The following is a 24,798-nucleotide window of genomic DNA, read 5'->3' as shown; positions in this document are numbered from 1 at the left end:
TTGGCCAAGTGTGATTGGACACACAAGGAATTTGTTTTAGGTGCGTATGCTCTCAGTGTACATAAGGAGAATAAAACACATTCATCGAGAATAAAAAAATACAATTTAGTGATAGTCAAGGTTACTAATAAGCTATCAAATCGTACTAGGAAACAAATAAAAACAATGTAATTGGAAGATACAAGCAACATATAGTATAGTATGTTGCTTGTATAGTATGTTATATACTAGTATATAACTAGTATGTACTAGTTATAGTAATAAGTAGGAAGAGATAGATACTAGTAAGGAAGAGAAGAATAATATTAATACAGTCTTAGTAAATTATTTGACAGTGTTGAGGGAATTATTTGTTTAGCAGGGTGATGGTGTTCGGGGGAAAACGGTTCTTGTGTCTAGTTCTTCTGGTGTGCAGAGCCCTATAGTTTTGAGGGTAGGAATTGAAACAGTTTATGTCCAGGATGTGAGGGATCTGTAACTATTTTCACAGCCCTCTTTTTGACTCGTGCTCATTGGAAGGCAGGTTGGTAGCCATGGTTTTTTCTGCAGATCTAATGATCCTCTGAAGTCTGTGTCTGTCTTGTTGGGTTGCAGAGCCAAACCAGACAGTTATAGAGGTGCAGGTGACAGTCTCAATCATTCCTCTGTAGAACTGAATCAGCAGCCTTCCTTAGCTTTTTAATTTCCACCCATGAATCTGAACAGAGCTATAATGGCATACGAAGGCATCCTGCAGCTGAGAAAGAGCTGCTGGATTCCACCTATTTGGAGATGCAATACAACATGCAATTTGGCTCTCTACGCGCCTTGAAAACTCTCCTTCCCCCACTTTCAATCAAATCTGGAAGCAACACATGCTTTAATTAAACTAGGATGGAAAGATGTCCAGCCTCTTCACGGGTTACATAAGAATATAACAGCAATCTTGCTGGATCATGGTCCAACATTTTATTTCTCACACTGTCCAACCAGATGCCTCTTTGGTCCTTAGCAGAAGAAGATGAGACATATCCTTCTCCCACCATTGTTCTGGGAACAGATTTCCTCTACTTAGAAGTAACAATAAGTCTTCAAAACGGATGGTTATGCATGAATTCATCCATACCCCTTTTAAAGCCATCACCAGGTTAATGATGCATTGTTTTTGTATGGAGTCCAGATCTTCCTGCTTTAATATTGTGCCCCAATATTTGTCGAAAAACTACATGCTGGCTTTTGACTGAACTGCACAGTAGATCCTTTTAGTAAATCAAATTTCTCTTTCACTCTAGGTTACCGTCCCAAGATACATGCCTTATTTTATTGTGAGTTGTGGTCTCCGTTTGAGTGGAAGTAATTAGCATACCGCTACATTTTAAAAGGGCAAACTTCACGCTAGGCAAATAAAACTGCCAGTGGCAGTGATGCCTCTGTATAAATCTACGGCAGAATTGCATTCAGAGAACAATTCTCATTTTCAGATCTCAAGAAAAAAAATGCCATACGGCTGGAAGAAGTACAAAAAGCGGCTACCAAATTAAGAGTTTTGTGGATTTCTTGCTTAAAAAAGAATTTTAGCAAAGGAAAACACGGTAGCGATATTTACTCTAAAATCATGCATGGCATGCAAAGTTGGTCAGGAAAGATTTTTTCTAGCTGTATTAAAAACTTGGGATCAGCACCAAAAGCAATTATGGGATGACTCAGGATTTCTTTCTTTATATACAGTATCAAATATCCTAGTTGGAATTTGCTGCCGCTGGGTGTGGCAATGACCACTAGTGTTAGATGTTTTTAGTGGATAAGTGGACAAATTCATAGAGGATGGGATTATCAACACTTGATTGGTTAAACTGATTGATTAAATTTGGACACTGCCAGACTCCTAATACCTCTGGATGGCTCCTGAGTAAACTCACAGAGGAAAAAAAACCCCAATAAAACAATCCTAAATACTAAAAACAAGGAATAAAAGATAGTAACAATATCAGAACAAAATCCACATCTTCCTTGTAGGGGGCTAGACCCATCTAAGTCAAGAAACTGAGCAAAGTTACTAATTTTAAAGGTTGTGTGGTATATTAATTCCGGAATTTGCTTGTCAAAAGGACGGACACTTTCCCATCCTGTTTGTGAGTTTCTTTATTATAGCCATCTGAGTGTTGTATAATAAAGAAGGCTGGACTAGATTGGATCCAGTTTGTGGGGGCAATAAGCTGACTTTGTATAAAAAAGAACACCGCTTAGGGGGCCCCGAAAGCCCTACTAAGCAGGTATATACAAAAGTATGAAGGCTGTTGCTTAATGCATTGTAAGCCGCCCTGAATCTCCGGAGAAGGGCGGCATATAAATCGAATCAATCAATCAATCGATCAATATTAGGCTTAACCTGATAAGGCTTAAGGGGTGTCAAACTCAATTTCATTGAGGGCCGCATCAGGGTTGTGTTTGACCTCGAGGGGGGCGTGGCCAGGGTAGGCGTGGCCAGCTCAATGTCACTCGTGTCAGGGGCGCCTGTGGTGATCTGAGCGCTCTGCCAGAGAAAATGGGTTCCCGAGCTCTGTTTTCGGCTGCGATGGCCTCCTGCAACCCTCTGCCAGCAAAAACGGAGCTTGGGAGGGCTACCTGTGGCCCTTCCAAGCTCCATTTTCGGCAGTGATGGCCTCCTGCAACCCTCTGCCGGTGAAAATAGAGCTCCGGGGGCCACACCCGGCACTCCGGAGCTCTGTTTTCGGTGGCAGAGGCACCACGGGTCAGTCCTTCGTTGTTTCCAGGGCAGCCGTGTGGGCCAGATCTAAGCACCAGGACTTGAGTTTGACACCCCTGTGCTAGAGTCTTACATTCTTAATTTATTCACCTCAATTACCTATTTAGTTCATAGTCAAGCTGTCAAATTTGGATGATGCAATTTGCATTATAAAATTTTTTTAACACTTTTCAGAACAACACTTTTCATTTTTTTCTTTAAAAAAATTCCAATAATGGCAGCATTCATAAAATCAGATCCATTAATTTGCATTTCAGAGTACAGGCAGTCCTCGGCTTATAAACAGTTCATTTAGTGACCTTTCAAAAATACAACGGCTCGGGGGGGGAATGACATGACCGTTGCAGCATCCCCATGGTCACGTGATAAAAATTCAGATGCTTGGCAACTGGTTCATACTTATGACCGTCGCTGTGTCCCAAGATCACGTGATCAGCTTTTGTGACAAACAATGTCAATGGGGAAGCCGGATTCACTTAACAACCATGTTACTAACTTAACAACAGCAGCAAAGAAGTATATGGGGGCAAGACTCACTTAACCAATGTCTCGCTTAGCAACAGAAATTTTGAGCTCATTTGCGGCCGTAAGCCAAGGACTATGCGTATAGAAGACAGCTGCAAACAAAGTAAGTAGAGTAACACAATTCCCTATTTCCTCTCTCTATAGCATATGCTTTATACAGGAAATATTATATGCCTCATAAACTATTAGCAACTATTTTAAAGGAAGGAGATAAGAATCGCTGTGAAAGTAAATTCCAAGAATTGTTCCACGGCATCGAAGTTCATGTGCTAAGTTTAAATTTATTTCACAAAGCATAGGAAATACTAATCACATCTTGCCTTGTGTTTGTATATCAGAAGTCAACAAGAGAAGAAAATTTTCCACTTTGTTTCTTATAACCACTCCAGAGGGGGCCCAGGACACAACTGAGATTTTGTGCAAGCTTGTTCAACTAATTACTAAATCCAAACAAGTAACCATTTAAAAAAAAGTTTTGGCAAGCTGCTTATCTCATAAAGTAATTTCCAAATATAATCAACACATACTTGCTGGGAAATTGAAGCCATTACAACTTGGCAGAAACATTCCATTGGAATCTGTGTTGCTTTTCCAAATTAGACATAGGAGGTTTTGCCTCCCAGTCACTTGTTTGAGATGGGCAGCTATACAAACCGAATAAATAAATAAATAATATATACAGGTAGTCCTCAACTTACAACCGCCATCGAGCCCAAAATTTATGTTGTTAAGTGAGAAATTTGTTACGTAAGTTTTGCCCCTTTTTTCAACGTTTCCTGCCACTTTTGTTAAGCGAATCACTGCAGTTGTTAAATTAGTAACATGGTTTTTTCAGTGAATCTGGTTACCCCCCGCCCTTGACTTTGCTTGTCAGAATATTGCAAAAGGGGATCACATGACATTGGGACACAACGACGGCCATAAGTGTGAAGCAGTTGCCAAGCATCTGGATTTTGATCACATGTGGGATCACATGTGGGATTCATGACCATGGGGATGCTGCAACGGTCATATGTGTGAAACATGGTCATAAGTCACTTTTTTTCCAGTACTGTTGTAACTTCGAACAGTCACTAAGTGAACTGTCGTAAGTTGAGGACTACCTGTATTGAAGTGGCATGATGCACCTTTTAGCTATAATTCTGAATATGCTCTAGGAAGCAACACTGCAGTTGGGGATATTTCCCTTCAGATCTATCAGGTGCTCAGCCTCACCTGGGTTTTAATATATTTCAGAAATTATTTTTTTTGCAAATTAAAGTGTCAGCCCCAGTTATCAGGATCATTTTTTATTTTGAAGAATACCTTTGGGAACACAAGCATCTGCAGAGTGGCAAATAAACAAACCCAGTTTCAATCTGTTATCTGGAAACAGTTTAAACCTGAGAAAATGGACAGGGTCTTTTAAGACTTCCCCTGCTTCTTAGATGCATACTTTTCCTGCATAGTTAAGGCTGCCTGGTGGGGGACATGTGGCTTCCAGTGATGGTTAGTTCAACCTTGAGAGAGGGGCATGTCCCTTTGGCCTCTTAAGGAGGCATTGGCTCACCCCCTCAAAAAAACCAATCTCAGACTCTGCCTCACCTCCCAAATTCCTTCTTCATTTTGGAAAAACAAGGATCTTCCCTAGACCAGGGGTCTCCAACCTTGGCAACTTTAAGACTTGTGGACTTCAACTCCCAGAGTTCCTCAGCCGGCTGAGCAATTCTGGGAGTTGAAGTCCACAAGTCTTAAAGTTGCCAAGGTTGGAGACCCCTGGTCTAGATTAACTATGTGATGATAAAACAAGAACTGAGCTCTTATCTCATCCAGGTGAACAGTACCTTGCTGTCAAGCTTCTTCATGGTGACCAGGTCAAGGGATTTCAGCGAGTGCCCAGTTGGGGCAATGAAATATAAGCAAGCGTGGATCCGGGTGTCGTGATAATTAAACAGGGACCGTTTGATCTTCAGCTCTTCCTGCAGGTAGGCCTCGAATTGTGCATCTATGTATTCCACAATAGGCTTGTAGCTGAAACAAAAGAATTCACATTCAGAACAGGAGCAATTGCCATTGTTAACAGGCTTCTAACTAACATATCTTTGCATGCAGCAAAGTAAAGTAGAATTATTTATTCTCCGTGATTTGGGATTATAAAAGGTATTGAATTGGATTCAACTTCCTCTACTATCCATCCATCTTGAATAACTATATCAAACAGATCAGAAGAACGGGAAACTGCCCCAGTTTGCTCACTCGGTTCTCCACTTACGTCTGGTCACTTAGCAACCGTTCACAGTTATGACGGATCTCCCCAGGGGTACTTATGACATGGTCCAAAGTTCCAATGGCCACCACTGTCCCAATCATGTGACAGCATTTGGCAACTGGCCTATATATATAGTCATCTGCAATATCCAATTCTACAATGTTTTTGGTGTAAACAGCCATTTATTTTTGGCAAAACTGCCCCATAGTGAACAATAGGTTCCCTTAATTTCTGTGGCATTTGCTTAACAACTGCCATTAAGTTGTAAAAAATGTGATCTGGTCATGTGACAATCCACTTTACAACTGTCACAACTTATGACCATAATGGACAGGTTCCATTACAGTTTTAAATAGAGGATTACTTGTATTCATGACTCCGAACAACCCACATGGGAATGACATTTAAATACAATCTACATATTATGCTAATCGTGTGGCATTTAAATATATTTACATATATTTATGCTAATCATAGTTGCTCAACAACAGGTGATGTCATCTCAATGGTCAGGCGCAAGAAGTCAGGAACCAAGATAAGAGTTAAAAAGATAGATAACAATGGCAAATTCTTATAAAGAAAATTTATATAAAATGTTTATTGATGGCATTTACCACCTGCTAGGTTAGCTAAAATGTTTAAAAATATGTCTAGCAAATGCTGGAAATGTAATCAAAATAGAATAGAATAGAATAGAATTTTTTATTAGAATAGAATAGAATTTTTTATTGGCCAAGTGTGATTGGACACACAAGGAATTTGTCTTGGTGCATATGCTCTCAGTGTACATAAAATAAAAGATACGTTCATCAAGAATTATAAGGAACAACACTTAATGATAGTCATAGGGTACAAATAAGCAATCAGGAAACAATATCAATATAAATCGTAAGGATACCAGCAACAAGGTTACAGTCATAAGTGGGAGGAGATGGGTGATGGGAACGATGAGAAGATGAAAAGATTAATAGTAGTGCAGACTTAGTAAATAGTTTCACAACGTTGAGGGAATTATTTGTTTAGCAGAGTGATGGCGTTCGGGAAAAAACTGTTCTTGTGTCTAGTTGTTTTGGTGTGCAGTGCTCTATAGCGTCGTTTTGAGGATAGGAGTTGAAACCGTTTATGTCCAGGATGTGAGGGGTCTGTAAATATTTTCACAAGAGATGGGCACATTTTATTATATATAGTGGATTTGTGATAAAAACAAAAAAAAATTGGGCAAAGATACACAGGTGGCTAGAAAAGATGATAAGGAAACATGTACATTTTAAACCTGAACTGTTTTTATTAGGCATAATATCAGAAAAATTAGATAAGAAAAGTAGGTATTTAATATTACATGTTGTAACAGCAGCGAGGATTATATCCGCACAACATTCGAACAATGAAGAAACACCGCGAGATGAAGAGATAATTAAGAAGATACTAGATTGTGCAGAAATGGATAGATCGACATTGAAAATTAAGCAGAAAGAAGACGCGGAATACTATCGAACATGGAATTCATTCTACCAGTGTTTGGAAAAAAGGGGTGGCGATTAAGATTAGTATTGTTAAGCAAATTAAATATTCAGACAACATGATGTTTATTAAGCACTAAGAAATGTAATTAATTAATTAAAAAAAAAAAGGAACCAGGATAGGCTAGAGCAGGGATACCCAACCTCCAAGCCATGGCCCAGTGCCAGGCCGCAGCCTTTTGGGAACTGAGGCGTAGGAAGTGCTAGGCAAGGATTAGAGCAGGGGTGAAATTTATTTACCTTCGCTACCGGTTCGGAAATGTGACCGCGCACCTCTCCCACGAACGTGCAGAGCCTTCTGCGCATGCGTGGAGGGTAAAAAACGGGACATGATGACATCCGGGCGGGTGGGCGGAGTCTCCCACCGCTGGCTCTACCGGTTCTCCCGAGTCGGATAGAACCGGCTGAATTTCAACGCTGGATTAGAGGATAGAGTTCAAAAGTGCTACAAGTTTATTTCATAGTAGCTCTACATAAGAATCTGAACTACTAACGGTCAAGGCAAACTGGCACCGGAGAAGAGTCAAAGGACACGCGGGTTGTGACTACTATGTTACACCCCTCCTGCGCGACCTGCATTGGCTACCGGTTGCCCTTCGGCGGTGATAACCGACTGGTTATCACCTATAAAGCCCTTTATGGCCTAGGCCCAGGATATTTGTCGGACCCTCTGCAGCCAGCAACAATCTCCAATCGCCCGGTGCGTTCCCACAGACAGGGCCTCCTCAGGGTGCCGTCGGCCAGACAGTGTCAGCTGGCGACCCCCAGGGGGAGAGCTTTCTCTGTGGGCGCACCCACCCTTTGGAACCAACTTCCTTTGGAGCTCCGGATGGCCCCTGACCTTCACTCGTTCCGCCATGATTTGAAGACCTGGCTGTTTCGCAGCCTGGACTGATGGGGGGGGGGTTTCTTAATAGATTTTAAATAGATTTTAAATTGTTTTAATTTGGACTTTTAATTTTATATTGTTTTAATGTGCAATTGTGCATTTTATTGTTGTGAGCCACCCTGAGTCCATTGGAGATAGGGCGGCATATAAATCACATTAAACTAAACTAAACTAAACATTAAGGAGAGCTGGATTTAGGCCTCTTATGGAGGTGTAGAGATTCCAAACTAATGATGTGTTTGACACCGCCCTCAGGCGTCCTCGGGCCCAGTCTGGTCCTCTCCCCCATTTAGTAATGTGCTGCTTCTGAACAACTTTCTACACAGTTCGTGAGCATCTTTGTATACTAAGGGGGCCAGTGAGCTATTCTTTTTCAGAAACATTTTTGCGACAGCTGGCTCTTCAACTGAGGATGAACTCTTCGTATCCAAACAGCTCCTAATGAGCTGCAGGATGCTCTGATTCAGGGTCTGTTTATCAGGGCATCTCATTGGAATTTTTTTAAAAAGAAACTGCCAGCATCTTCTGACAGCTGTTCCCAATCTCCCCCACATCAGCATTAAACAAGGAAGAAACTTTACACTGAGGGAATGAAGAGGGCTTATAGTGAACTCCAAGTTTAAAGATAAGGAAGGTTTTATAGGATGCAGCTGAAATTATAACAGAAGCTGACACAGCATAAAATAGGAGAATAGATTTATGTGACTGGGTTGTCCCTTCTTGGACCTCATCTTGTGGTTAGAAATGCTCAAATCTGAGTAAGCAACAATTTCGGACACTGCCCTATGCACAGTCCAAAGTCAGATCTGCCGTAGCCTCAATCAGCTCATTGGCTTGGAGAGCTTAACCTATTCTGGATATTAGGTCCAACTCACCAGTTCAAATTCACCTTGCTCCTGCAGCAACGATACAGGTAGTTCTCGACTTACAACAGTTCATTTAGTGACCATTCGAAGTTACCAAAGTATTGGAAAAAGCAACGTCTGCCCGTTTTTCACACTTACAACCACTGTAGCATCTCTGTGGTTACATGATCAAGATTCAGACACTTGGCAACTGACTCCACAGTCTTAAACTTGCCAAGGTTGGAGACCCCAAAGCTGGCTGAGGAATTCTGGGAGTTGAAGTCCACAAGTCTTAAACTTGCCAAGGTTGGAGACCCTTGCTCTGTACAGTGTTATAATTCATTTCTAGATTCCATAACAGAAAATTTGAAGTTCAATTTTTGGCATGCCAGCAAAAGATGGGGGGGGGAATTCTGGGAGTTGAAGTCCTTACATCTTAAAATTGCTAAGGTTGAGAAACCCTGCTTTAGAAGATCGCTATAAGCATCTTCTACAAGAAGACAAGACAGCCCTGGAGATGACACAGTGTGTCCATGTTGTTATAAAAAGAAGCATCCTGTGATTGTGCATCCCGTTTTTGTAACACAAACCGTCATAACTTGCATATATAATGCAAATTTAGGAAATAATTTATGTTTATCTGCAAATACCATTTGTTCAATTGTCTATGGTTCTATTAATCATGGGAAAAGACAAGGAGTAACCTATGATACTTAAACTCCATCTGAATTCATGGCAAAAAAAAATTCTGTTTTTGGCTTTTGATATTGAAAAGCAGAATCTTTTGGCTTCCCAGACTCTACCAGACTTATTTATTATGCCGTGGAACTTGTCCAGAAACAAAATGACCAGACATTCTTCCCTTCAAGAGAACTGAAGAGATGCTCAAGAAAATAAATTTCACATACAAAACAGAAATGTAGCAGAAAGTACTTTGAGGCATTCCCACAAAAGGGTGACACAACACAGAATAACAGATTTGGAAGGGATCTTGGAGGTCATCTATTCCACTCCCTGCATAAGCAGGAGACCCTATGTCCTTCCAGGCAAATGGCTGTCCAGTCTCTTCTTGAAAACCTCCAGTGATGAAGCACCCACAACTTCTGAAGGCAACCCGTTCCACTGATTAATTGTTCTCACTGTTAGGAAATTTCTCTTTAATTCTAGGTTGCTTCTCTCCTTAATTAGCTTTCCATCCACTGGTTCTTGTCATGCCTTCTTGTGCTTTGGTAAACAGTTTCGCCCCCACCTTATCTTTGTGACAGCCTGTCAAATACTGGAACACTACTGTCATATCTCCCCTAGTCCTTCTTTTACAAGACTAGACACACCCAATTCCTGCAACCATTCTTCATATGTTTTAGCCTTCAGCCCCCATCTTTGTTGCTCCTTTCTGCACTCTTTCCAGAGCCTCAGAGAGTCTAATAGAAACAGGGGTGTCAAACTCAAGACTGGGGGCCCGTGGGGCGCTTAGATCTGGCCTGCGGGGACCCGCTGTGCCTCTGACAGCGAAAACGGAGCTCACAAGGGCCCCCCCAAGCTCCGTTTCTGCTGGTGGAGGGTTGCAGGAGGCCGTTGCAGCCAAAAATGGAGCTCGGGAGCCTGTTTTCTCTGGCGGAGCCACTACAGGTTGGCCAAAACGAGTTACATCGAGCTGGCCACGCCCCCCCCACTCCCCAGGGTCAAACACAACCCTGATGCAGCCCTCAATGAAATCGAGTTTGACAACTCTGTGATAAAGTCTGATCACAGGCCTAGATGGATCTTGTGAAAGCAACTAGATAACAGACCACAGCATCAGCCGATACGGTGTGAACCCAGGATCCAATGAAATCCAGTGATGATGTTGTAATCTGGTATCCAATGTAATAATAATGAAAAAGCTGATTTGCTCACACAGTATTCCTTATTCCAAAATATATGTGTATTGGAGAAGCAGGGAAAGCTGATGGCAGAAAAAGAAAAGAATGCTAAATTTCACAGAGGAATGAAACTAATAAAGACAGGATCTGCTAGAGATCACCCATGCTATTTTACACACACACACACACACACACACACACACACACACACACACAGAGAGAGAGAGAGAGAGAGAGAGAGAGAGAGAGAGAGAGAGAGAGAGAGAGAGAGAGAGAGAGAGAGAGAGACTTCCACCCAACACTTTCCCATTCTATGCTTCCACGGTCTTAAAATGACGCATCTTGATTTTTTTCCTTTTTTCCCCCCAAACCACACATTCCACGAATTCCTTGTGAAAGACTTATTCCCTATTTAGGAAAAATCAGTCAGAATTGTTAAAATAGTCCGGCTGTTAGCTAAAATCAACTCAACCACCCAACATATTAGGTAGGCTATAAACTTTCAAATCCATGTGAAACAAATCCACATTTCCCACAGTGTGCTTGTGTGGAAATAATCTTTTTCTTTACACCAGAATGGTCTAGTATAAAGACAAGCAAAGTAAGAGATTTCAAACTGTGGGTCACTGCACAAACGAAAACATTAAAAAAAAAAAAAGAATGGTTTTGGCTCACCATATATGGAACGAGCTTGCTTATCTAGCTGGGTAACTATTACACTGCAAATCTTATTCACTTTGCATTAAACATAATTTATACAAGGCCCTTTCTATCAGAGACAGAAGAAGGATGACATGAAGTCATCCAATCTTCCTTCAGCAGCCCACAAACCTCACTCATCTGAGAAGAAACATGCAAGAATGGTAAAGGTGGTTCTTGACTTATGACCAATTGCTTAGCGACTGTTCAAAGTTACAAGAGATGCCCAAAAATATAACTTTTAAATTATCACCATTGGTTGAAATGAGTATTTTTATTTAGGCCTGAAATAAACCTACACTGTGCTAAAAGGTAAAGGTAAAGGTTCCCCTCGCACATATGTGCTAGTCGTTCCCGACTCTAGGGGGCGGTGCTCATCTCCGTTTCAAATCCGAAGAACCAGCACTGTCTGAAGACGTGTATAGTTTATTGAATAGCCCGAAGGCCTTTTCAAACAAAACAGAAAAGAAAAAGGGAAAAAGGTAAAACGGTTACAAAAATAGCAATTTAAAAATATATGATAGATGACGTTAAAATTTTACAATATCAATTTTCAATAGCCAAGACTAGATAACCCAAATAGGATAGCTCCTCTCTAACTGAGCTCATCTTCCTTACAATCGATAAAATGTTTTTTGATATAACTGGCTCGTATTGCTGTCATTTTTTTAAGATATCGAGTGATCGCTCTTACCAGGGGAGGAGAGTCAGCCCTCAACAGAAATGCTAGTTTTTGGCTTATATTCCAGTGTCTGAAGACGTCTCCGTGGTCATGTGGCCAGCATGACTAAATGCCAAAGGCACAAGGAACGCTGTTCCCTTCCCACCAAGATGGTTCCTATTTTTCTACTTGCATTTTTTAGGTGTTTTCGAACTGCTAGGTTGGCAGAAGCTGGGACAAGTCACGGGAGCTCACCCCGTTACGCGGCACTAGGGATTCGAACCGCTGAACTGCCGACTTTTCGATCAACAACCTCAGCAACCTAAGCTCAGCAATTCGGCGGTTCGAATCCTTAGTATAGATCTCCTGAGTGAGCAGGGGGTTGGACTAGATGACCTCCAAGGTCCCGTCCAACTCTGTTACTGTTATGAAGGTTTTCCAAATATAGGATTCAATCACCATCTTTGATTAGCAGCTGTTTAGACGCCACAGGTGTTTGTTTTTTTTAAAGCAACTATGATAGGAGATTAACTATGGTTGCCAGCTTTGGCTAATGTTTATTTGAAACAAGCCTTCGATTGTGTCAAGGCCTATTGGGATAACAGCTTGCCTATTTATATCACCTTCAGAGGGTGCCTTTTTAACAAAGAAGATCTTGACAGATGAAGGAAAGCTTGCTGCTTACCCTTCCCGGATTAAATCAGATGCGAAGTAGACAAGAAACATGAAAGTCCCTCCTGAAAAGGCAACTTTGAGTCAAAGAAGTAGTGCAGGATCGGAAGTTGTGGAGAGACCTGGCCCACAGAATCACCAAGTGTCGGACATGACTGAATAGAAACCATCATTCTCATCATCTGTTGTGGGCCACCGATGGCCAGTAGAGCTGGCAGCAGTCGGACAGTGAGGAGGTTGGGAAGGAATATGGACAGTGGTGGGTTGCCCCCGGTTCGGACCGATTCTATAGAACCGGTAGTAAAACCGGTGGGAGGCTCCACCCACTGACCCTGATGTGATCAGAAGTGATCTGCGCATGCGTGAGCAAAGCAAACGTGGACGCACAACCTCATTGCAAATCAGTAGTAAAGATAAGTAGAACCCACCCCTGAATATGGGCCAATCCTGGGGGCTGGGGAAAGCTCGGACAAGGGCTCTGCGTCAGAGGCAGAGAGAGAGATAGACAGCAGTGAGGCAGAAGAAGAGCTGGAGCCTGTTCCCAGTGTGTGCATGCACAGAGCTGCCAGAACAACTCAGAAAGCAGGGTCGACTTGGAAGTAAAGCCACACCTTGGAGGAGATTGGCCCCTCCCACAGGAAATAAAAGAGGAGCAAACAGGGCGTGGGCTTTTGCAGGAAGCAATTCGTTCGTTCCGTGACTCTGAGAGACTCTGTGCCAAGTTTTGCCTTGTACTGTGTTTGGAAACTAGTTACCTGGCAGCTTTCCAAGCGAGATAAGGTCTGTGTTGATAAATATAAACTGTTTGAACGGGCCTTGCCGACTGTGAATGAATCATCATCATCTTTCACATTACCTGTCATCCTTATTGATCTGGTCTCCAAATCCCACCGTATCGACAATGGTCAACTTGAGACGGACGTTGCTCTCCTGAAGTTCATAACTCCTTGCTTTCAACCGCACGCCTGGCTCCTTGTGGGTGGCGGCGTCGCTTTCGAATTTCGTGTTGAACAGCGTGTCCATGAGGGTTGATTTGCCAATGCCGGTTTCCCCTGGAAAAAAGACATCTGGATTAGGACATCTCAATCCCAAAAGTTTCTGCTTCATTTGAAGAACTGGATGTTCTCTCTAAGAGAATAGCAAGAATACTAAGGTCATTGTTAAGGAATTCGCAGAGTAACCCTTGAGTAGCAAGGGTGTGCACATGAAAGCAACTGAGAGTAGTTACGAATAAACACAGCCAACACAGAGTTGTGTTTACTTTCAGGAAATAGTAAGGCACAGTCCAATAAACAGTCCAGGTCATACAAATATAAAGCAGGAGATAGCAAAACGACAGTCCAGGGATAATCCAATAACAAAGTCTTCTTACCAGTCGTCATAGTCATTCACAATAAACAGTTCTTCTGGATTTGCAAACAGTAGCATACAGAGATATCAGAGAGCAAAAACAGCAAAGAGAAACAAACCATGTTTCTAGCTCCCTCTTAAGGACATTGGTTACAGAGCTAACCAATCAGGACACAGTATGATGCAGTACAGCAGTCTTAAAGCTATATTGAGGGTTTATATATTGCCAACCCAACAAGTTAGATAATAGTCATTTTCTAACAGTCATCAATGCTTTTAATGCTGTAAGCCACCCAAAGTCGCTTTGAAACGAGATGGGTGCTAATACATGTAGTCCTCGACTTACAACAGTTCGTTTAGCAACCATTCGAAGTTAAATAGGGCACTGAAAAAAGTGACTTATGACTGTTTTTCACACTTAACGACCTTTGCAGCATCCCTATGATCATGTGATCAAAATTCAGCCGCTTGGCAGGTAACTCGAACTTATGACCATCGCTCTGTTCCAGAATCCCCTTTTGCAACCTCCTGACAAGCAAAGTCAATGTGGAAGCCAGATTCACCTCATATTGACATGATTGACTTAACAAATGCAATGACTTGCTTAACAACCATAGCAGAAAAGGTCATAAAATAGGCCGTGACTTTGCTTAACAGTGGAAATTCTGATCCCAATTGTGGTCATAAGTAAAGGACTACCTATAATTCACTTAACAACTGTAGCAAAAAAAAAAAAAAAGTCAAAAATTGGACGTGATTCATTTAACAACGACCTTGCTTAGCAACCAACATTCTGGTTCCCGATTGTGGTTATAAATCAAGAACTACCTGCAGTATGTGAATATTTTTGGCACGGCATAGCATTTCTACTAACAAGTTAAATTACAGACAGAAGTTACAGCCAAGTACAATTGCTAAAAATTTGTTCTTTACTAGCATGAAAACATAACACAAGAGACAGAAACTACAATTTTGGGACGGAACAGGCAAGAAATCTGGTAGGAACAGACATTTAATCTAAATTAACTGTATTTCTTGTTGCAAAGCACATGATTAGAACGTAAACATGTTCTTGTTGGATCATTTCCACGTAAACACGTTTAACTCAAATTGAAAGTCAGTGTAGAGTAGATGATAATTGAAAGTAGAAGACATGATCGTTTTAGACTTGTGATGTCAGAGTGGATTTTTTTAAAAATGGTAGTTTTGTACTTTGGTTCAGAATATTTCCCCAGATTGTATAATTGCTCTGGAACAGGGGTCTCCAAACTTGGCAACTTTAAGACTTGTGGACTTCAACTCCCAGAATTCCTCAGCCAGCAAAGCTGGCTGAGGAATTCTGAGAGTTGAAGTCCACAAGTCTTAAAGTTGCCAAGTTTGGAGACCCCTGCTCTGGAAGATCAGGATTAATATTCCCAATTTCCTTACAATATGGTGCCAATCCAGATTAAAAAAAGAGGAAAAAGGAACAATTTGCATGCATCTTCGGAGCAGGAATTGGTCTTGTTGCTTATTCATGAAGGCTCAATGAGACTAAATAAAACAGTCAGATCAAAAGGAATGGCGGTTTCCAGTTTTCCATTTTGTCTCTAGCAAGAGACAAAACACACTTAACACACTTAACTTACAACCGTTCATTTAGTGACCATTCAAAGTTACAATAGCCCTAAAAAAGTGACTTACAACTGTTTTTCAGACTTACGACCACTGATCATGTGATCAAAATTCAAACACTAGGCCACTGGTTCATATTTATGGCAAGCAAAGTCAACGGGGAAGCCAGATTCACGTAACAACCATGTCACCAATTTAACAACTGCAGTGATTCACTTAACAAATGTCTCGCTTAGCAACAGAAATTTTGGGCCGAATAGTGGTCGGAAGTTGAGGACTACACTGTATTTACTCCTTCAAACCATTTCCAATTACCCCTTTAAATATCATTCTCCTCCCACACTTTCCATTCCAAACCTATGTTTAGCTACCAAGAAAAAAAAATAGTTTAAAATGTCAGATTTTTTTTAAAAAAATAAATCACGAGTGCAGAGCGACAGAACGCACAAATGCAATTTGCGTTTTGCTCCGACATTCTACAATACGTCTCGTTTTTGCATAAGGAGAGTCACATTTTTTTTGAAGAAGGAAATCAGCTGCTTTTCATGGCAGACTTCACTCTGAAACCAACACAACAACAAAGATATCAATTGATGAGCCACGGGGATACACTCTTAATCACCGTAACTTATGGTTTATGGGGAAAACGTTTTTTAAAAGCATACTTAAAAGTATAGATTTCAGATTGTGGGTATCTCCCTTATTTATTTTTACAATCTTTAGGTTTTGGTCTGCAACAGAAAAAAAAAAAAACACCAATATTTGCAAATCGCTTTCTCTTGTAAAGCTAAACTGCCTTATCCAATACGAAATTCATATTTTGGGTTTAGCAGACCCTACAAAGCCTTCCTGTTCCGCTGACCCACAATTTCACTTCCTAAACTAGCTAACAAAATTGCCTTCAGAAAATCCACCAACAGCCCAAGAGAACTTTTAATGCAATACAATTCTATTCATGTTTGCTAACAATGTAATTTTCAGTACACCCCCCCACCATATTCAGTGAGGTTTATGCTGGAATAGAGATGGCAGAATCTGTTGAATTTGCATTTACCCATTTCATTTGTTTTAACTTGAAGACTTGTCATCCCCTATCCACTGGCATTTTTCTAAGAAATTTTCCTACGAAAAATCTCTGAAATATGCACATTTCCATAATCCGCATACAAAAGACAAATATTGGCACAAAGAAATGTGGTTTATTTTGCCTATTTAGTAGATCTGGGAAATACTAAAACTGGCACATTAATTTCTCACCAAATCATGTTTAGAACTTAGACTGATCTGCCTAGGTCAATTGGGCAAGAGATGTTTAAATTCATAGATATTTCTGAACAGCAAGCCTGACTATTTGCCATATGATGGATTTCTATCTCCAATCCCTCAGAGAGCAGTTTGAAACTATCAGAAACTGAGAGCTGATTTGGACTAGTGGCTGCTTGCTTAGAAACCAGGAGACTGTGAGTTCTAGTCCTGGCTCAGGCATGAAAGTGAGTTGAGTGACTTTGGGTCAATTACCAGGAGTCTGTGAGTTTCAGTCCCGCCTTAAGCATGAAAGTGAGCTCTTGAGCCAATCACCAGGAGACTGTAAGTTGTAGTCCCACCTTAAGCATGAAAGTGAGCTGTTAAGCCAATTACCAGGAGACTGTGAGTTCTAGTCCTACCTTAAGCATTAAAGTGAGCTCTTAAGCCAATCACCAGGAGACTGTGAGTTGTAGTCCTGCCTTAAGCATGAAAGTGAGCTGTTGAGCCAATCACCAGGAGATTGTGAGTTGTAGTCCTGCCTTAGGCATGAAAAAAAAAAAACCCAGCTAGATGACTTTGGGCCAATTACCAGGAGACTGTGAGTTCTAGTCCTGCCTTAGGCATGGGGAAAAAAAACAGCTGGGTGACTTTGGGCCAATCACCAGGAGATTGTGAGTTGTAGTCCTGTTTTAGACATGAAAAAAAAAACAAAACCCCAGCTGGGTGATTTTGGGCCAATTACCAGGAGACTGAGTTCTAGTCCCGCTTTAGGCATGAAAGCTAACTGGGGACTTCAGGGCAATTACTCTCTCTCAGCCCAACCCACCTCACCATGACATTGTTGTAGGGAAAAGAGGAGGAGGAAGGAATATTATGTACGTTTGTTGCCCTGAGTGACCTATAAAATAATAATGGCAAGATAAAAAAAAAAATCTAATAAAGTATTTTTACTCCCACCAACCCCAAAATTCACAGAACCCAGTGACTCAATCAATGCACACGCCCTCCTTCAACTGATAAATAAATAAATAAAAAATACAAAGTATATTGTCAAGTTTCCCATTTCCTGAGCTCCCGTAAGTCATGAAATCGACTTAGGTGTCCAGTGTCCACCCAACTTTGTGTGGCTCAGGGCAGCATGTAAGACAAACACAAAATTATGAATAAAAACCATTAACAACAACAACAATACAAGAAACATAATGTACATGAGGCAACTTTGTACAACCTCAAACTTCCTAAATAATCATAGCAGTCCCCGCGCACCCCGTTTTCAGCCTGAACGGCCTCCTGCAGCACTTTGCTGGCCAAAACAAGGCGTGGGAGGGCCTTGCACGCCCCCCCCAACCCCATTTTGACTGCAGGAGGCCATCCAAGCCAAAAATGGGGCACGCAAGGGGCCACACGCAGACCCTATGCCCCGTTTTGGCTGCCAGAATGCTACAGGTGGCCATCCAGGCCAAAAAGATGGTGCATGTCCGCCCCCCTGTAAGAGAAAAATTATTTCTCTATAGCTGTGCCTATTAATGGCTTTTGGAATGTACAGATATATAAACCAATCAGAGGGCAGCTAATATGTTTGAATCTCCCAGGCCCTCCCCTAACTGTCACAGTTAACAATATAAAAGGAAATTCTTAACAGAAACCTCTGGCTCTTCACTTTACTCTTCACCTTGCTTTTCAGTTTACTCTTCAGTTTATTTATTTATTTATTTATTTATTATTTAAATTTCTATACCGCCCTTCTCCAGAATAGGACTCAGGGCGGTGAACAGCCAGAGTAAAAAACAATACATACAAAATTTAAAAACAATTTAAAATAATTAAATATTATTGGCCGTAAATTAAAATAACTCAATTTAAAATCAATTTAAAATTAACTCAAGCCAGCCCCGCTAGTTGAAATAAATGGGTTTTCTCTTCAGTTTACTCTTCAGTTTGCTATTCTGTCTAGTATTGTATTGTCTTCTAGGATCTTCCGTTAGATAACTGTGAGCTGTTTGGAAGTCCGTTAGAAGAGCAATTCTGTGGTATATAATAATATTTCTTCTGAGGAAGAATAGTCATAGATATCATAGCTTAGAGAGGGTAGATAGATAGATAGATAGATAGATAGATAGATAGATAGATGACAGGATAATTAATCATAGTAACTAAGTGCTGTTTATTAATTGTATATATATATTGTTATGTTTTTATTATGTAAATAAAAACATTTACTGTTAACTGCTTCTGAGGCTTATTTGTTTAAGTAGAATTTCATCGAGATAAAGGTTCACGGTTCATTGATTTATTAACCTCCACAACACCCACCCACCCATCTGTGTCCTGTTTTGGTTGCCAGAGGCACTGCGGGCTGGTCCATTGTTATTTCCAGGCCAGATATAAGCACTCTGCAGGCTGGATCCAGCCCATGGGCCTTGAGTTTGATACCCCTGTTCTAGATCATCTGTTTCCCTTAGAATCTTCTGAAGCTATAGGCCCACCACCTTCTCCAGAACCTTGTCCAAAAAGGGTCCAACTATGGCTTCTTGAAGAAGCAGTAGATAACTGTCTCCTTAAGCAATTTTTTTTAAAAAAAAATTCTCAACCCCTCTGTGATCAAACAAGAAATAAAATAAATTGCTGGTACCAAGATTTTTTTTTAAGGACATCCTAGAAAAAAAGAATGTATTTCAGGACCCGGCTTTGCGTGCATATGCCTTGCAATCTGCATGACACTTTGAGGAGTTGTTATGATGAGAAACTACACAAGGAAAACTGAATTATAAAACTGTACACAAAAACATTTAAAAGCTTCCAGAGAATTTCCAGATGCCATACCACTGTTCTTCTGCTGCCGTTTACAGCTCCTGTGAATTACGACAGTGAAAATGTGAAATTAAGTGCTTTCATGCTTATGACCACCATAGTGGCTGGATTAAGATTGGAGATGACCAATCTTAATCCAAGATGACTTAACCCTTTTAAATCCACTCATCTAAAACTTTCCAGCTGAGAGCTTTTGAGAAGGAGATATAGACTTAGACTTATTGTCACTTTGAATGTACACTAATCGGCATACATTAAAATGAAATTTCATTGCATACAGCTCTCGAAGGATTACTACCGCCAATATACACTACATACACACGACAATATAAATAAATACCAAATTATGCATATACCCAGATATATTATATGATACAGAGTAACAATACAGTCTAGTTCAGATGTATACATGTACATGGCGAGAAAAATGAAACTTGCAAGTTTACCAGACGGATGACCTAGGGAACAAAGTTGTTACAGAACCTGGTAGTCCTGCTAGAAATACTTTGAAACCTCCTCCCAGAGGGGAGCAACAGAAACAGACCGTAAAGTACATATGTGGGGTCTCTAACAATGCTTTGAGCTCTAAGCACATAGCACTCAGAAGCAGTATCCTGAATGACAGGGAGAGAGCTTCCTATAATCTTCTCTGCTGTCCTCACCACTCTCTGTATGGACTTTCTATCTGAGGCGCTGCTGCCAACAAACCAAATAGGAATGCAGTTTGTTGAAATGCTCTCAATTGTGCCTCTGTAAAAAGTGGCCAGCACAGAAGGAGAAAGATGTACTCTCCTCATGAGATGCAGGAAATGCAGATGCTGGTTTGCATGCTCCACTAAGGATGACGTGCAGAGAGATCAGTTCAGATTGTTAGTTATCTGTACCCACAGATACTTAATACTGTCAACTACCTCTACAGCTGCATCCTTGATACTGAGTGGAGTAGGAGCATGCCGGCTCTTCCTAAAATCTACAATGATCTCCTTTGTTTTATTAACAATTATATGACCACAATGAAGCTTGCCCATTACGGTTATAAGTCAGGACGGTTGAAAAGCTAGTCACCTACAAGACCGATCTGATTTTATGACTTTTTTGTTGCAATTATAATTGAATGCAGCAGTTATAAAGCAAACCCACTGTTTGTAACGGAGCTTTTTTGCCCAAAACAATGGAAATAAATCTTGATTTTCAGCAAAAGCAAAGCAGGCAGTTTATCACTGTTTTGCAGAATTCATTAAGTAAACACAATAGTTGTTATGTGAATGCCCGGGTCGTTAAACAATGCAATGTATTCCTAGGAGCATTTTTTGCCTGAAACCAGCTCAAAATATTGGAAACTGATAAAAAGTGTTGTTAATTGCAATCGCATGAGCACAGGACACAGCAAATAGTCATAAATGTCACATATCTGTGTAGGAGGAACAATTAATCAGACTTTTACAAACAGTTGTAAGTACCTTTGGGGGGGTCTGTCATAACTTCAACCAGTTGTTAAGTGACCGGTCATAAGTGAAGGACCAACTGTACTGGCTCTTGAACTTTTGTTTGTCATGACATTGCACTGAACAGACTTCCTCATCTTTTGCTAGTTGTATTTCCAAAATTGCATTTGGCCAAAGAATAGGAATGGCAAGAGGAAAAAAGGCAACTAATTTTTGTCAGCTTCACATCATTATAATCAGAAGTTTCCTGGCATGCCTTAAATATCCCTAAGCGCAATTTCTGTTATTTTTTCCCCAAAACATTGATTTGAAAAAAAAAAAAAAAAAGAGGAATTCAACAATGAAATCTGTCTCCACAGGCTAAATGTTTTAAAGTGCATAAGGCTTCAGTCAATGTTGGTCTCTTTCTAAAGAAATAAACGAAGTTTTACTGTAAAAACAAATCAGATATCAGATAAAGGGACAGAAATGGGAATAGCTCATCTCTGCCAAAGAAAGGGCAGAGATCAACTATTTCACTCTTGCGCACAAAAAATGGTTTTTCAGGAATGCAAGAAGTCTCAAGACAGTTATCGGTCACACCGAGGAGTTAGAAGACTAAACTACTTGGTTATATAGCTTGCAGCAGATTAACCACAAGAAGGAAGGAAGGAAGGAAGGAAGGAAGGAAGGAAGGAAGGAAGGAAGGAAGGAAAGAAAGAAAGGAGAAAGAAAGAAGAAAGAAAGAAAGAAGAAAGAAAGAAAGAAAGAAAGAAAGAAAGAAAGAAAGAAAGAAAGAAAGAGGAGAGGAGAATAACAGAGTTGGAAGGGACCTTGGGGGTCTTCTAGTCCAACCCCCTGCTTAGACAGGAAACCCTACACCACTTCAGACAAATGGTTATCCAATATCTTCTTAAAAACTTCCAGTGTTGGAGCATTTGCAACTTCTGGAGGCAAGTTGTTCCACTGATCAATGTTTCTCACTGTCAGGAAATTTATTCTTATTTCTAAGTTGCTTCTCTCCTTGATAAATTTCCACCCATTGCTTCTTGTCCTGCCCTCAGGTGCTTTGGAGAATAGCTTGCCTTGAAGAGAAGAGAAGAGAAGAGAAGAGAAGAGAAGAGAAGAGAAGAGAAGAGAAGAGAAGAGAAGAGAAGAGAAGAGAAGAGAAGAGAAGAGAAGAGAAGAGAAGAGAAGAGAAGAGAAGAGAAGAGAAGAGAAGAGAAGAAGAGAAGAGAAGAGAAGAGACTAATGTTGATGGAAGGAAGCAACTTTTTTGCATTCCAGAGACACTCAAATCTCTGGAGACATTTGATTTGGATATTCCATAGCTTCTTTGTTTGGCACAGTGACTTTGATCCCAACTTTAAATTTGTTTCAGTATCTCAAAAGAAAAAAAAAACTTGCACGAGCAATCACGAGGAAACCATGGGTTAAAATTCAGGATACAGTATCAAACGTAGTAGTCAGTTTACACAAAAGTCAAACGCAAATGTATGTGAATGAAGAAGCAGTAAATATAATCTTGAGAGCCTGAAAAAGTTTTGGAAAATGACTTCAACTAACACACATGGAATAGGCTGCAATCAAATGCCAATTTCCTCAGAACTAGCCGTTTCTAAATAGCCCTGCAAAAAAAATGGTGCACTTTAATGTAATTTGTACATTACATAGAATCAGCCTTTTCTAGCTCCAAAATTGAACTTTTAGTGTTTAAAAAAATATAAAATACAAGCAGTCCTCACCTTAACCAAAATTGAGCCCAAAATTTTCATTGCTAAGCCAGACCGTTGTTAAGTGAATTTTGCCCCATTTTACAACTTTTCTTTCCACCGTTGTTAAGTGAATCACTTCAGTTGTTAAGTTAGTTGCACATGTTGTTAAGTGAATCTGGCTTCTCCATTGACTTTGCTTGTTAGAAGGTCACAAAAGGGGATGACATGACCCTGGGACACGGCAACCGTCATAAATATGAATCAGTTTTCAAGCATCTGAGTTTTGATCACGTGACTAAGGAGATGCTCCAACGGTTGTAAGTGTGAAAAATGTACGCTTCTTTCTTCAACGCTATTGTAAGTTCAAATAGTCACTAAGCAAATGGTTGTAAGTTAAGGACTACCTGTAAACATCCAACTCCCAATGTTCTTTAGGAATCTAAAATATATTCATATGATTAAAACGCTCAAATATGTTCTGGAGAATATCTTACATCACCCATTTTTCTTGTGGTACACTTATGCACCAGAGACAAATTCCTTGTGTGTCAAATCACACTTGGACAAATAAAATGTTCTGTTCTGTTCTATTCCTATTCTATAATATATTAAAGTAGAGAAATATGACAAAACTCTAAACCCTAGTAAATTATTACATTTTTTAAAATGCTTCCCACATTTAACAAGAATAAAATTATTTGCATGTAGAAGATTAAAACATCAAGGAAAAAGTCTGTTCTCTGTACTATCCCAACTTTGCAAACCAAAGATGGCTTAGATACAAGGAGGCATTTAAAATGTAGGACTTCACCCCCTGCTTTTAAAAGCAGCAAAATCCAGACGCTGCTTTGCAATTATAATTTAGGTTGTAGAATTTGCTTCTCAGACTGATAAGCAAGTCAGGAAACCATTATGTAAATAATGCATTGCTGTAGATTCCTTCTTTATCAGGGAAGGTGCTGACCTCCATTCCAGAGCCCCATAAAGCTGGAATAACAGTTTTGAAAAGTCTTGGCCCTGATGTACATATGAATATACTAGTTGCAAACGGAAATTAGTTCACTCGCTTGAATTCTTGTATCACAAGGGCTTAATAACATTTGCCGAAGAGAACTTTGAAAGTTTTTATGCTTAGAAATAATCCCTATGTGCTTAAATGGGGTGAGGTTGATTGGAAATGGTGATGCTAGTTGCTTTGTCTGAAATTGGTTGGGATGCTAGGTTTTTATACCTTAATCACTTTGCTTTTATTCAGTGGTGAAATCCAAATTTTTTTTACTACCAGTTCTGTGGGCGTGGCTTGGCTTGGTGGGCGTGGCAGCCCACCCCAATCTCCATTTCCACCCCACTCTGGGGCCAGCCAGAGGTGGTATTTGCCAGTTCTCCAAACTACTCTAAATTTCAGCTACCGGTTCTCTGAACTGCTCAAAATTTCCACTACCGGTTCTCCAGAACCTGTCAGAACCTGCTGGATTTCACCTCTACTTTCATTGTTTTTAGAGTGTTTTTGTTTTGTACCTCAGCAGTGGACGGTCAGAATTGTGTCTCTTAAAAGGGGAAGCCATATTAGTCTTTTAATAATGGCAGAAGTATTAACCCCTCATACTGGCTGGGGATTTCTGGAAGTTAACAGAATAACAGAGTTGGAAGGGACCTTGGAGGTCCTCTGGTCCAACCCTCTGCCCAATCAGGAGACCCTACACCATTTCTGACAGATGGCAGCCCAGTTTCTTCTTGAAAGCTTCCAGTGATGAAGCTCCCACAACTTCTGAAGGCAAGCTATTCCACTGGTTGATTGTTCTCACTGTCAGAAAATCCTTCTTATTTCTAGGTTGAATCTCTCCTTGATCAGTTTCCACCCACTGCTTCTTGTCCTACCCTCAGGTGCTTTGGAGAACAACTTGGCTCCCTCTTCTTTGTGGCAGCCCCTGAGATATTGGAACACTGCTGTCATGCCTCCCCTAGTCCTTCT

General features: G+C 40.5%; 1 protein-coding gene across 6 annotated transcripts in view; it reads right to left on the bottom strand.

The window, feature by feature from the left end:
* SEPTIN11 (septin 11) overlaps positions 1–24,798 on the bottom strand; it is a 133,344-nt gene that overhangs the window by 40,868 nt on the left and 67,678 nt on the right. For all 6 annotated transcript variants that reach the window (XM_060687017.2, XM_060687015.2, XM_087875246.1 and 3 more), the window contains exons 3-4: positions 13,524–13,719; positions 5,095–5,281 (exon numbers count right to left, since the gene is read on the bottom strand). In XM_060687017.2, coding sequence (XP_060543000.1) covers positions 5,095–5,281; positions 13,524–13,719 — 383 coding nt within the window. The remainder of the gene's footprint in view (positions 1–5,094; positions 5,282–13,523; positions 13,720–24,798) is intronic.

Source organism: Pantherophis guttatus, chromosome 8 (genome assembly GCF_059756535.1).
Source record: "Pantherophis guttatus breed Tessera chromosome 8, ASM5975653v1, whole genome shotgun sequence".
NCBI classification, from domain to species: Eukaryota; Metazoa; Chordata; class Lepidosauria; order Squamata; family Colubridae; genus Pantherophis; species Pantherophis guttatus.
The sequence above is the reverse complement of the archived record's forward strand: the minus strand, read 5'-3'. Positions and strand labels throughout refer to the sequence as shown.